Source organism: Macrobrachium rosenbergii, chromosome 13, assembly GCF_040412425.1.
Source record: "Macrobrachium rosenbergii isolate ZJJX-2024 chromosome 13, ASM4041242v1, whole genome shotgun sequence".
Taxonomy (NCBI): Eukaryota; Metazoa; Arthropoda; class Malacostraca; order Decapoda; family Palaemonidae; genus Macrobrachium; species Macrobrachium rosenbergii.
Window position 1 is genome coordinate 27,348,986 of NC_089753.1, and position 15,146 is coordinate 27,364,131.

Sequence of the window (15,146 nt, forward strand, 5' to 3'; positions counted from 1 at the left end):
TCATGAGTAGTGTGTAGTGTATTTGTGGGACCTAGTTGTCTAACCACCTGAAATTATTTCACAAGATTACCTAGGGTCTTAATTGTAAGTAGCTACCCCTGGACTGTGATTTTCAGTGGTCATCTCAAGTTTATGTACTATTTCAACTTATAATAACAAACAAGATTACTCTAGGGTCTTCTCTTCTATTTCAGCTCTGCTACCAGTATCTGAAAAATAACGACTTCTATTTCAGCTCTTTCACTCTTCTTTTCAAATCAACTGAAACTCTCTTCTCTTTCAGTACTTGAAATCAACAACTTTCTTCTCCTATTCAACTCTTTCAGTACCTGAAACCAACCACTCTCTTCTTTTTCAACTCTTTCAGTCCCTGAAATTAACCAATATCTTCTCTGGCATTTATTTTTTAATTTTATCAGTTACCATACAGAACAAAACTGCAAGATAAGAGTGTCCACTTTACTGTATAGTACAATATTCATTGCACTTTTATATATCTAAAATATTTTGAAATAAACTTTTAGTTACTAGATACCTTCTATCAATACCTTTTAGATAACAAATCATTTAAATTTAACTAACTAACTGTACTCAGGATTCAAAGTAACATTCCATAAATTAAATAAAAGGGAAGTAAAAACAACATATAACAGGTGACTTTTTTTAATAATGTTTGAAATTGTTTTACACCAGAGGTGCCATTTTAAAAATGGTTTTCTAAACATAAGGCACAAAGTACCACTTTTAAGCAATAAGTGCATACTTTGAGACTTTGATCATCATTTGTGGTTTTTCATTAAATTCGTAATCATACAAAACCACACTATTGATTGCATACAACTGCTTAAGAGATTTAGTTTTTTTATTATGAATTGGGAAATACTTTGGAAGCATGGAGCATATAGAAAAATGGATGTTCAGAAATTGTATGTGAATGAATACAGTGTTGTCCATTTGAGAGAGAAGCTTGAAGGAGAAACAGTGTAATATTTACTGTACGTCAGGCAGTCTGTAGTTCTCACACTGAAATTAATGCAGTGCCCATCCCTAAACTGCATCAGTCTTGTTACTCGCAGGATATCATTACTTTGATAGCTCCTCCAGCGCCTGTTCGAGCTGTTTCAAAGGCCTGAGCCGACTCCTCTAACTTGTAGCGATGAGTAATAAGTGGTTTAACGTTGATCTTTCCTGATGCTATCATATCCAGGGCAATAGGGTAACTGTAAAAAGAATAATTAATCATTTTTTTAAGCAATGATGATGTTTTCTCTTGGAAAAAAAAAAAGAATACAACTTGCACTTTAATGTACCTCAGACATTGCAGTAATTGCTGTCTAGTGGAGTTAGAATGAATTAAAATACCGTAATTATTTTGTCATTGTTTCACTGGGAAAATACCTGAAGGACTTTTGCAGCACTGTTCTGCAATTAATTTCATCAATAAGTTCCAATATTGAACTTAAGCAACTTGAGTGACTTTGCATATAACTTTCAACAAGAAAGTACACTGTGATCTTACCAGTTAGCATATCGGAAAATGCCTCTGATATCAACCTCCCTGACAGCTGCATTAACAATTGGCACTTTGACCTCTGCTGGTCCTAAACCAACCAGTACCATCATACCACCTGACTTTGTTGCCTGTGGAATGGAGGTAACTCGGTTGTAATTTTATAACTCAGTGGTTTTTAGTTTTACATTTGATACAGGTATATAGCAACCTCACCTTACTTATCAGTTAGATTATTAAAAAATACTCATAGTAGCATGAGTCTTGAAATGGAGAAACAAATCCAGAGTTATGCATGGGTACAAATGTATTTAAAAATAAATCTAACCAGAGAGCTTTGGGAATCTGTTTCAATTCCCCCTTTGAAAATGGGGAATTGAAGAGTTTCCTGAAAGCTCTCTTTTTAGATTTATTTTTAAATATATCTGCACCCATACATAGCTATGGATTTGTTGCTCCATGTAGAATATTATTGTTTTTTGTTAGGTTACCTTTTAAGATGGGATGCAATCTTGGGTAAATCAATTACATTCAATATATGTAAATTACAGTATATAGCTATCTTGATTGATTGCCTCTGATACATTAAGCCTTTGTAATAGACTATTAACGTCTTTCATCGAAAAGCAAAGCTGTTTTCTTCAGCTTGATGGGTTTCCAGGCATCTGCTAGAGAGGTGCAGAAGCTCCACCCACTATTCATTCTAGCCAATGAGGTTTGGGGTTGGGATGTAAACAGCTGTTATGAATGAAAATGATAACCAGTCGAAGCTAAACTTTTTTTCTTTTGATTGGTTATTTTTTTTTTATTTTTGAGTATCATGATAGTATCAGATTTTATGAATCAGATCTGTCAGATGATTACATATTTTAAGACAGTAAAACCGAACATATGGACATTGAACCCATTGGAATGAAGGTTACGGTTCATAAAGATCCATTTTGTGATGCTCAGCCCAGCTCCGATTTGCAGGGTGACAATGGGATGTTTGGCATTCACCTCCCACTAGATGCATTTTGTTTCTTTTTTGTGATGATGATTTATCTTGTTGGATGAATGCTCGGGCAGAGGAGTAGCCTCTGCATGTTCCAGTTTTTGAAAACTTCTTTCATTTTTTTTTACACTAACATGTAATTTTTATTATCATTATTTTTGCTACCCATCTGTTTGGTATTACTGTTGAATTTTTTTATTATTATTATGATTATTATTATTATTATTATTATTACCAATGCCATAAACATTTATATCATGTGGATGAAATAGACTAACTGATAAGAAAACAGTTTACTGCTATTACTACTAGTACTATTTTACTAAACTTTAGATTTTTCTACTTTATTTCAATTTTTTTACTGCTATTTCTTTTTCTGTAATGACTTTTTCCACTAAATACTTTTTCATATATATATAAACATATTCTATATATATATATATATATAAAACAGTACAGTATTTCTATATATGCTGGCCAATGGACATTCAGTATCAATGTTTCACATAAGAATATAAACGAAAATTAAATAACAGAAAGTTTAGTGGGAGCAAATGATGACTGAAGTCACGGTGACACCACTGCAAAGTCTGTTATAATGAATAAATAGTTGAGGGCACTGAATTTTTGTAAACAGTAAGGAATGATAACAGTAGTTTTTCTTAATGGTTTTGTGTGTACAGTAGTATCATTTTATGATCCTGGCAAGGAACATATTTTAAGACAGTAAAACCGAACATATGGTTCACAAACAGGAATGTGTGATCTTGTGCCAGTTGATTGTTAAGATTGCATTCAATGGTGATGTCTGGCATTCCTCCCATCAGTTCCTTTATCTTTTTAGCCAAAGCCTCTGCATCTCCAGTATCAACCAGAACTGTGCAATCTGCTCCCATCTGTTTGGCAACTTCTAAACGGTTCTGTGCAATATCTTGTGGAGAAATAGGATAGCAGTTTATTTGACCCAATTTCAATTTACAGCAAAAAACATAAAATGTTCTGGCTTAAAACTCATCATATAAAGAAATTCTGTTAGAATCTTCAGCTGAAGTGTTATAAAAATAAATAGCAATATTTTTAGAATACAGTAATGAAAGATAACAAAACAATGCAAAACTAAAATGAAATAATCTACAGAAACAATGATTCAGTTGATTGTTAAGAATTGTAAATTAATGTGATGGAATAGGGTTGCCCAGATAGTTTACAGCAAATGAAAAATGCTGGACTCATCATATAAAGAAATTTTGTTAGAATCTTCAGCAGTGTAAAAATATAATTAAGTGAACTGATGTTAAAGAAATAATGCAAGACATGATAATCTATCGACAATGTTCTGGAATTAGTAATAATGTGATAGAATAGGGTTCCAGATAGTTTAGCCAGAATCTTAACCCATTAGCACATTTTATTGATAGCATAGCTTCAGGGAAAAGGGTGAAAGCTATACTGTAAAGGGTTACCATCATGGATTTCAGATATAAGGTATTTTTTCAATCTTACAGTTCCTAAGAGTGAAAATATTATCAATGAAGAATTCATCAGATGTGCAAAATAATCAAAAGTGTTAAAGGAAAAATGAAACAGATTCTTAGCCACCATAAATTTCTTGTTAAGAAAAATTATCTTAGAGAAAATAAATGAATTGTTGGTGACTTCATCCACTTTTTGTTCACTACTTACCAGTGATACAAACTTTGGTTGCACCCATTGCTTTTGCTGTTAAAAGATTAACGAGTCCAATGGGACCTGCTCCGCAGATAAGAACACTGGACCCTATGGTAACTCCTGCTCTTCGGCATGCGTGAACACCAACGCTTAGGGGTTCCAAAATAGCTCCTTCCTCTAAAGTAACATGGTCAGGTAACCTGAGCAAACAAAATATTAGGAAATTTTTTACCTTCATGATATTACTTGAGCTCATAACTTGACAGGAGGTAATGAGACTTCTAAAACACATTGGACAATGAACCTTTGTATATCACTTCAACATGGGGACACTAGAAAGTATTTTACACTAAATTTCATGAGCCTCTAGATCCTCACAACTGTATATAATGACATTCTGCGCCCTTTACACTGTGACAATGCTAAGCAGTGTAGAGCAAGATTAATACTTACATCAAAAATAGTCTCCCGCAAAATTTCTTTCGAAACACAACTTACAGGCAATGGTGCGTTTGATTCATGTAATTTGTCTTTAGAAATATTCATAGCCATAAAGGGTAAACGGTACAGTGTAATTTGTCTTTCAAAACATAATACCGCACATCCTTTGTTTTCATAAAGTACTGGTGATATTTATCATTAAAATGAAGTTTGACTGGTTGTTGCTGAATGTTTAATAAATAGCCCACAAGTCTAATTATCTGAAGCTTGTCTAATACCAAAAAACCTACCATTTATATTTACTCTAATTTTATCATGCTATACATATTACTGAAAAAGATAGCCTTAAAGCAATCAATCAGTCACTCATACACACATGTATAGGCTCTACTAGTACAGCTGTATATATGAAGTGAGACATTTTCAAAAGTAGACAATAAAAAACTGAAAATGTTATTAGTCATAGCTCACACTAAAATATAAAGGAATGCCACAAAATATTACTTGTAGCAGAAATCAGCAGCGTGTGTGTAGAAACGGCACAGATTTCCATGATCGGGTGGAGTGGCACAGAAGAAAACGTCTGGGCACAAATTGTATTTGCCTCCTTTGCAGAATTCACACATCCTGCAAGGTACGCCTGGTTCTATTGCAACTCTGTCACCTGGGAGAAACAGTGATCAGTATGACTGCTGATGGCAAACGGCACATTTATTGTTACTTACCCTTTCAACGTATGTTGTACATTGGCTCATTTGAATCATTTTAAAACACTAGTTTTGAAATTGTGCACTTTTTATATTTAGTGCTGTATGGCATCTCATTTTAGTTTGTAGTTTGTAGTCATTAAAGTTACTCTGTTGTGCAATCTAGCTTCTTTGCAGTTGACTCTCGGCTAACATACCTGCTTTAAGATGTTTCACATTGCTGCCACAGGAAACAACTACTCCTGAGGATTCATGGCCTAGAACCATTGGCTGTTTGACAACAAAGTCTCCAATATAACCTTTGGTTAAGTAGGAGACATCTGATCCGCATATCCCAACTTGGGACATTCGAAGGAGTACATCTGTCAAAAAGGAATAAATTTAATACTCCTTTAATAATATGCAAGCTCATAATATATAATTTTTTTTTTTTTTTTTTTCAAAAATTAACCATTAAGTTTTTCAGTGGGTTCTCTATTTTAGTCTATTTTCAAAACTGAATACAGAAAACACTAGTGCAAATGGGATTTTAGACGAGAAATTGAAGTCTCTTGAACATTTTCATGTGGCTTATAAGAGAGAGTGAATTTCTAAATTTTCATTAATGTTGATATTTCATTTAAAAAATAAAGGATTTAAAGAATACAGATTAGCTTCATTGATTCCATTAAATGCCAGTGCAAAAGCTATACTTTATATCCACTTGTATCTGGATAGGCTTGCATAATGTTTATGGTAGTATATTTTCCAGTCATATTTTCTAAGAAGGATGGTGAGCTTACATCAGTAACCTCATATAATGATTAAAACACTAAGGCTTTAAAGAATTGGGAATAATACGGAATTGCTTAATAAGTACTTTCCTTGCAAGATGTGTGAAAATATTTTTAGTGTTATCAATAGTCATTCTATATACATTAATGTACATTATTGATGACCTAGTCTTTTTTCCAGCATTATAGTTTTACTTATAGAGTAGTCAGTTGTTATAAAATATGTAACATTATTTGTATTCAGTTGTTACAGTATTATGTATCTTTTATTTAGAATTCTTCTTCATTGGTTATTCTGTAGATAGAGATTTATTAAGTACTTAATATTCTGTTGGAAAATGTTTTCATTTGGATGGTAATTTACAATGTTATCAACAAAATTTCTTTAAACCTACCATTAGGACCAGGTTGAGGAATGGGTCGATTTTCCTGTAACGGAAATGTTACTTTAGAAACCTTATTGTTTACTTGAATTCTTATGAATAGAATGAGTGAGTTGAAATGGTTTTAAGAAGCTTTTTCACTGCTAGAGAAAATATCTTTATAGTATTCAAGTTCACACAAAAATATCTTAGTGTTAGTTAATAGTCACTTTTAATTTAAGCTGATCAGGAGCTAATCATACAATATGAATAACTGCATCAACAATACAGTACACAGTAAGAAATTAACTGCAATAATTTTTTTTCAGAAAAGGCAAACAGTTTTACATACAAGACCTATTTTATGGTAACTTACTCAGAAAGCAAAACAGTGGAAATAAAAAGATTTCTTTTAATAATTTATTCAATTTGCTTTTAGCAATATCTAGATGAATTCATAGACCCATGAATTCATTACTATAAAAGCTGTAACTTACAAACAGTTGTGCATCTTTCAGTAGCTACAGAAAAATGGCATCATTAGTGCTGATAATGAGTTTGTTAACGTAATGTGTGCTTGTTGATTTTACATCCAGTACATTACCAATAAATTTTTGGTTATGACAAGTGTTTCCCATTTAAGTGAAGCACAAAAATAGGCTTGTGGTAGCTACATATGTACAAGAAGTTTAAACTGAAGAATTTATTTGCACTGGGGAAATATATTCCAAGACTAAGTTTTATAATTCACAGTCATGCTTTAAATGCAACCATGTTGTATGTGACACCGCTTAAGTCAGGCACTACAAGAATCATGTGCAACCATAGAATTACCCATTTTGACTAAAATTAAAAATGTAAGACTTGAAATGAAATTGTACTGAAAACACTAGGCTATCAGTATTCCAGACAACCAAAGAAATGCTGTTTAGGAAAGCAAGCCAGGCTTTTTTTATGCCATTGCTTGCAAAATGCTAATTAAAAGTAGCCAAAATGCTGTGAGCAAAGTGTGCCACTTGGAAAAAGGGGTTACATGTACAGTACTGGTTATCCTGAGATTGCATAATGAGAATGGTGGTGGGGGAATTGGGGAGAAGGTCCTGAAGCCCCATGCTAAGAAAGGATATGTAAGGTTAGGTAGTCACATTGGAATGAATAATTGGTAAATATACAGGAATCGGTTGCAGAAAGATATTGCCTGTTAATATAATTTCTTGACCAGAATATAGAAAAGGGTGTATAAAATACAGTACAGGTGAGATAATGTGAGAAATTTGCTGAGATAATGGGAAATTAACTGTCATTTGCCTATGTTTTTACTTTCATCCCTGAGGTGGGCTGGTCCTAAACACTGCATCCCGTGGTTAGACTGGTTACTTCATTGTTCAAAAATGGTAGAACTTAAGTTTTAGCTCCACGTCGGGTCTTCTTCTTCTTCGTTTAATGTGCTTTTTCCCATTTTTCATATGGGGTAAGCACGATGCCTTCTTTTGAAGGGCTTTGATTTGGCGTTGGGGTAGGCCGTAGCCTCGATCGGCTTCCCTGCCTGACATCGCTTAGACCCCGGTAGCACATGTGTATATGTATCGTGCCAAACCCCCAGCTTCCTTTCTCCCTCCAGCAAAGAGACGTGAGTGGTTAGGCTGACAGTTCGAGACGTGTAAGGCGTCTGTTATGTTTTTTAGAAGATGTTGGAGTGGCTTTGTTTTGTGTGTGTATTTGTCTGTAACACCTATTTGCTTTCTGCAAACCTATCCGTTGATTACATACATAATCCGGGGTGTCTACACGGACACTTTGCTATCCGTGTAAACACCCCGGGATTGTTCGGGTATTACCTTGGAAATTGACTTTTTCTATAGTATTTTGGTTGCTTATCAAGAATTTAGCGTTATTTTTTGTCGCTTGACTGTAATTAACCTCAGAACTTATTATATATTTGTTATTGCATATGCACAGTGTTATAGGGGAACTTCTGGTAATAAGTGGAACTTCCTTCAACGGGGTCTGGGGAAGTCACACGGCCTACAAGGTTAGGTTAGGTAGGGTATGTTAGGTTAGTATGGTTCCTTTTATAATAGATTTCCTTAGCCAGTCCCTTTTTTGAACGTATGGCTCCCTAATATGTCTCGTATTTGCAGAACCGTTCCATACAGTCTGTGCAGAGATAATACTTAGAAATACCTCAAAAATTGCTAATGTTACAGCCTAATTTTTTAGAATTCATAGAAGAAAATGCTTGCTACTTTACAGTCTATCGTGAATAGAATAACTTGTAGTTAACACTAGAGGAATGTCAAGTGGCAGGTTTTAACAATGTACTGTATATTTCAATTGCTGCTTGTATTAATGTTATAAGAAAACTAATTATATTGCTGCTTGTATTAATGTTGCAAGAAAACAAATTATATTGCTGCTTGTATTAGTTATAAGAAAAATTATTGCCAAGTTGGTTAATTTTATGGAAGAAATCCCATGCATGTGTATGCGTAGAGAATCCACTTAGGGTAACCAGACATTACAGTTACGGTGTGGCCTTTGTCCTTCCTTTCAACGTTATGTTGTGTTACTTACAAGCCTCAAGTCATTTTTGCCGTATAACACTGCTGACAAATTGTCACCACCCATTCTGGCCAAGGAAAATTGTCGTCGCTCTTGGAGATCTGGTCCCAGGCAGCTTCTAGCTCGAAGTGGAAGAAGAAGAACGCCTTGTTGACAATCTCGTAAAAAACCATTTTCGGGCATTTGGCCTTGGCTTTAGCTTCGGTTAATTATTGCTTTATTATATTTTACAATTGTTTCGGCCTGTTGTCCATGAAGTGTATTCTTTTTTATGTAATTAACCAACCGGAAAATTTGTGAATAATGAAAAATTAATGTATACGACTGACTCTATGTTAATTAAAATGTAAAGTACGTAAACGCATTCGGATGTCAACGTTTTCGTCTCGCGAGTGCCGTGTGCAGATGAAGCCCCTTATCCAGTCTGACCCGGTTAAAAAATGTCGCTTGTAGTTAAATTTTTATGGGATGTGTTGACGTTCGGTCTCCGCTTTTATGTCATTAGAGTATTAGTATTGTTAGACTGAAGGGGAAAAGATTGTATATATACGTTTACTTTTCGTAAGGATAGCTCGTCTAAAGGGGTTGCATGTTTGTTGTACCTATGACATGATTAAAATACTTGGTGAAAAAGAAAATTTTTTCATGTTTTTTATATCGTATATATTATATATTTGTCAGTAAGAAAATAGTTTTATATCAGTTATTAATGTCTCATGTGTCTCCTATGGCAGTACTAATTTAAAAGTAGTTATGTAACGGCGAATAAACGAACACTGTTGGAAACTAAAGCTTTGGTGTTATACAACTCGTTCCAATCAAAAACGAATTTCCCAGACTACGTTTAGTCAGTTGTTTTGAAAATGTTTGTTTTTATTATTTTTCAGGACGGCCGTTTTACACCAAATTATCAAAGCGCCATGTCATCGTTACAATTAATTGTTTTGTTTATTCGTGTCCTTGAAATTTGAATTGCACTGTTGATGTGTAACGGAATGTTTCCATAGCAACAGCTTTACCTCGCCTGAGTCGCCTCCCGTCTAGTCTTTGAACTTGATGAACTCTGAGCCTCCTCCCGTTAATGTTGTCTTGATTGCAACGTTCTTTTTTGGACCGTGGTTGTAACCGACCTTCATCTTTCGAACTTTCTTCTTCCTTAGAAGAATTTGCAGTTTGCATGACTTTATTGTAGCTTCGAACTATATGTGGATTATTATGGATCAGTTCAAAATGTATGGCTTGGTAATCGTTTTTTTTTTTTCTGAGAATACCTCGTAGTCCGTAAAGAATAATTAGTTGTCCAGGTATAGTGATGAGTAGATCTATTATAGAACTGGTAGTTATTCAGTGCCATGTCTAAAGAAGACGAGATGATATTTGTAAGGAATAGGACGGTAACAAGTCGCAACACATAACTAGTGACCCGTCTAGTTTTGGACTTTGAAATGTATGTGATGAGGCATTTTATAAGAATGCTTGGTCATCTCTCTCTCTCTCTCTCTCTCTCTCTCTCTCTCTCTCTCTCTCTCTCTCTCTCTCTTGTGTGACACTGGGTGTGTTATATTCTTTAATAACTTTATTAAGGAAGTATAGTCTTTCAATTTAGCAATTTTTTTCAGTCCCATTATTTTATGCATTCTTCCATTTCCAACAAGACCACAAATGTGGTCTTTAGCAGCACATTTGTTAGGTAACATTTATATTTTTAAAGTACTGAATTATTCAATCAAACATCATGGCATAATTATTCTGCTTATAATGCTGATGAACTTACTCTCAATTGTGTTTTACACAAATGCCATAATGTTTTTGACAAGCTATTGTAGATCCATTTCACTGTCAGTCTAGGGAACGTGTCACTGAATAAATAGTTTAGTTTCTCCTGACAGACATTCTTACTGTGTGGCGTTACTGGTCACTAGTAAAATGTATGTCCTTCAGAAAATAATACAATTCTCTCTCTCTCTCTCTCTCTCTCTCTCTCTCTCTCTCTCTCTCTCTCTCTCTCTCTCTCTCTCTCTCTCTCTCTCTTGCTGGCAAGAATAGCAGGATGAGATAACGAAATCTCTTGACTTGTGATGTCTCTTATCAAAAGACCTTGGAAGCCGTTAGCTGCAAGTTAAAATAAGATGCTGTTATCTTAGCATCTTTCGAGATAAAAATTTAAAAACCGAGTTATCAAACTGAATGGCCAATTTTGTTAAGAGTTTTTAGCCATTCACATTTATAATTGATATATATATATATATATATATATATATATATATATATATATATATATATATATATATATATATATATATATACAAATTAGTAGTATTAGCATTAGTAGTAATAAAGAGTAGTTGTATTAGTAGTAGTAATAGTACTAGTAGTAGCCAGTCCTGTGAGGGAGGTTGACCCTTAGAATATTGTTGGTTCGCACACAAAAAATATCGAAGCATTGAATTTGTGTAATGAGAATATGAGTGTAATTGCTACTGTTTTTTAGATGGTTTAAATTGATATCTGTCATATTCACTGACATCATTATTTTGTGAAGTTCTCTTTGTCCTGTTGTGCTACAATGAAAAAAGGACATTGTATTTAAGAAGCAATTTACAATAAAATGCTATTGGTAAGATGACAAATTCTGTATGATTCATATCCATCTGAAAAATACTCTATTTTCAGAGCCAGGAAAGTGTAATGGTAAAAGACGCGATGTAAGAGAGAGAGAGAGAGAGAGGGATAAATGGACAACGGTCGCTATGTACCCGGTTACCTTGTTCCTTAAAAGGGCATAGAGATGATTTGGCGTCTTGTAGCAGCAGTTGCGTGTAGTTGGTTATCGAATGACTTATACGTCAAAGATGAATCCAGCACTTACGGGAATTGACCATTCCTGTATATGCTCACACATTTACGTGATGTGTTTCGTTATAATTATACAGTTACTTACGTATGTATGTACATCTTTTAAACACGTCATAATATATATATATATATATATATATATATATATATATATATATATATATATATATATATATACATACATACATGTGTATGTGTGTGTGTGTGTGTGTGTGAGAGAGAGAGAGAGAGAGAGAGAGAACTTTGTGCTGAATTCAGAGATGCAGAATAAAGTTGAAATCATTTTATGAAACAAACAAGTGTGCAGAGAGAGAGAGAGAGAGAGAGAGAGAGAGAATTTTGTGTTTAATCAGATTTCGTGACTTTTCTTCAGAGTGGCAAAATAAAATTCAACCAGTTTTTTGGAACAAACGAGAGAGAGAGAGAGAGAAATTGCACTCAATCAAATTACTCGACTTGTCTTCAGAGATACAGAATAGAATTTCATTAACTCTATTGAACAAACGAGTCAGTAGCTGTGTTTATATGCAGATGACCCTCGATAACACGAGTTCGTACAAGATCATCGATTAAATCCCCTTGTAATTCTGTCTCCAGTATCTGTTAAAATTCCCTTGAGTTCGGTCGCGTATTGATGGCCGTCTTAACTTGATAGTGTTACTCGCCCTTCATAGATATCAGGAAATCACTGAGAGGTTTAGTTTCGTAAGGATTTTTGGTTTTCTGAAAAGAAAGCTATTGCGCCGGCTTTGTCTGTCCGTCCACACTTTATTCTGTCCGCACTTTTTCTGTCCGCCCTCAGATCTTAAAGGCTACCGAGGATAGAGGGCTGCAAATTGGTATGTTGATCATCCACTCTCCAGTCGTCAAACATACCAAACTGCAGCCCGCTAGCCTCAGTAGTTTTTTCTTTTTTATATTCAGGATTAAAGTTAGCCATAATCGTGCTTCTGGCACCGCAACAACATAGGCCACCACGGCCGGCTGAGAGTTTTATGGGCCGCGGCTCATGCAGCATTATGCCGAGACCACCGAAAGATGGATCTATTTTTGGTGGCTTTGATTATGCGCTGTACAGAAAACTCGGCGCATTTTTTACTTGTTTATCTTGTCTAATAAAATGATTGAGAATGTGAGCACTATGAGTCATTTGCATTCAGGACCAAACATCCTCGAAAGATGACGATGTGATGTTTTGGAACTCATTTCAGCCAAATTGACATTGCGAAGGAGGAGCTGAGGTCCTTGGAGGAGAGTTCCTTTGGAGAGGCGTCCTTGGAATCGAACTTCAAAACCCGAAGGAGGGGACATCCTCAGAGGCTTCAGAATCCTTCCACTCAGTAACAGCGGAATGCCCGGGGACAATTTGACAGCGGTGTTATACAAGGCTCAAGATATGAGACTGGTAAGTACAGAATGAGTGCTTGATGTGACATTGTTTTTTTCTAATTCTTTGTCTCCCTCGTCTTGGAATAGCGCTTCGTTTTTTATATATATTTTATATTTTTTGTCTAATTTCATGCGTGACCGATCCCGGTGCACTGTAGGCGTTAATTAAGGTTATTTGCGGCGTCCCTTCGGCCCGTAGCTGTAACCCCTTTCATTCCTTCTACTGTACCTCCTTTCACATTCTCTTTTTTCCATCTTTCTTTCCACCCTCTCCTAAATGCGAGTTTTCCCTCCTGTTACGCTTCTAAAACCTTTTACTCTGCATTTCCCTTGCAGCGCTGAATGACCTCGCAGGACCCAGTGCTTGACTTTTGGCCTGATTTTGATACTCTGTTTCCCTATGTGAGAGCAGGCTAATAAAAATCATGGAATAACAGCCATATTCTTTCCTTTTTTAAGATGTTTTTCGTGAGCAAACACACGAATGGTTACGCTGGCAATATTACAGGCGTCGTGGACAAGTTATTGTTAATATTTATAAGTAATTTGCAACAGCAGAGTGACTACTTGCTCTCTTAAAGCATTGCTTCTCTTCAAATAAGGGAACTGCTTGGTAGTTGTGCTTGATCTGTGATCTTTCTAAACATCTTTTTTGTTGTTTTTAGTTTCAAGTGTTTTATCAACTACAGTAAATGTAATTATGTGTATTTATTTTTGTTTCACACTAGTTTAACTTTTAGTTTTCTGAAAAGAAAACTTTTGTGCCGGCTTTGTCTGTCCGTCCACACTTTTTACTGTCCACACTTTTCCCATCCGCCCTCAGATCTTGAAAACTACTGAGGCCAGAGGGCTGCAAATTGGTATGTTGATCATCCATCCTCCAATCATCAAACATATCAAATTGCATCCCTCTAGTCTCAGTAATTTTTATTTTATTTAAGGTTAAAGTTAGCCAGAATCGTGCTTCTGGCAACGCAACAACACAGGCCACCACGGCCGGCTGAGAGTTTCACGGGCCGCGGCTCACGCAGCATTACACCGAGACCACCTAAAGATAGATCTGTTTTCGGTGGCCTTGATTATCCGCTGTACAAAAACTCGATTGCATTTTTGACTTGTCTTACTTGCTGAAATACCGAGCGTATGGGATCGGCATTCAAGGGAGAAATGAGGCAAAACACAAAACACGTCCTTCTCTCAAGTAGCCTTTGAGAGAGGAACATTTTAGGCCTACAACGGACTTGGAAAAATGTAGTAGAGCCAGTTATAGTTGTCGTTGGCTAGGCCATCATCCCTCCGCCCTCCGGGTAACAATAGAAGGAGGCTCTTGATGGGTGTCAAGGGGTCTCTCTCTCTCTCTCTCTCTCTCTCTCTCTCTCTCTCTCTCTCTCTCTCTCTCTTTCTGAAGAGTTCTTTTGTAACGTAATGCTTTTGTGGTGTTGACAGATTTTCTGGTTTGTGGTAGGTCATGATCTGGATGAGAGAGAGAGAGAGTAAGAGAGAGAGAGAGAATTACCAGTGGAAGTTGACTGAAACGCTCAACTATAAGAAAAATTAAGTAGCTGTTTTTACTTTGAAGAGAGAGAGAGAGAGAGAGAGAGAGAGAGAGAGAGAGTCAAATGCAAATGAGGAATAGAGAAATCCAGTCTCTTTGTCTGAATGTGGAATGTCATATAAAGAATTCCGACTGAATTTTCCCATTTGAACAAAAATATATTTAGGATATTTTTGTTGCTGTAGAGCAACTGGATGTAACGGTTAACTAATTAGTATAATTTTTAGATTGACAGCAAAATTTATCGATTGCAGCTTATGATTTTATGTGTTAATCTTTGGAACTTTGAATTTTGGGGTTGAATAACACATCATATCCAAAATTGAAAG

The 15,146-nt window shown here is 35.4% G+C and overlaps 2 protein-coding genes across 3 annotated transcripts in view; one reads left to right on the forward strand and one right to left on the reverse strand.

Moving 5' to 3' along the window:
- Positions 1–647: 647 nt before the first annotated feature.
- Positions 648–9,795, reverse strand: LOC136845072 (sorbitol dehydrogenase-like). The gene is made up of 8 exons (XM_067114895.1): positions 9,030–9,795; positions 6,489–6,522; positions 5,518–5,682; positions 5,118–5,277; positions 4,188–4,372; positions 3,254–3,435; positions 1,520–1,641; positions 648–1,220 (listed from the first exon to the last, which is right to left on the reverse strand). Exons 1-8 carry the CDS (start codon positions 9,198–9,200, stop codon positions 1,067–1,069), a joined length of 1,173 nt encoding a protein of 390 aa, XP_066970996.1. The 5' UTR covers positions 9,201–9,795; the 3' UTR covers positions 648–1,066.
- A 3,289-nt stretch (positions 9,796–13,084) lies between these two features.
- The window catches only part of LOC136845076 (sorbitol dehydrogenase-like), a 33,781-nt gene continuing 31,719 nt past the window's right edge, over positions 13,085–15,146 (forward strand). For both annotated transcript variants that reach the window (XM_067114902.1, XM_067114899.1), the window contains exon 1: positions 13,085–13,278. In XM_067114902.1, the coding sequence (XP_066971003.1) occupies positions 13,225–13,278 (54 nt within the window). In that variant the 5' untranslated portion in view covers positions 13,085–13,224. The remainder of the gene's footprint in view (positions 13,279–15,146) is intronic.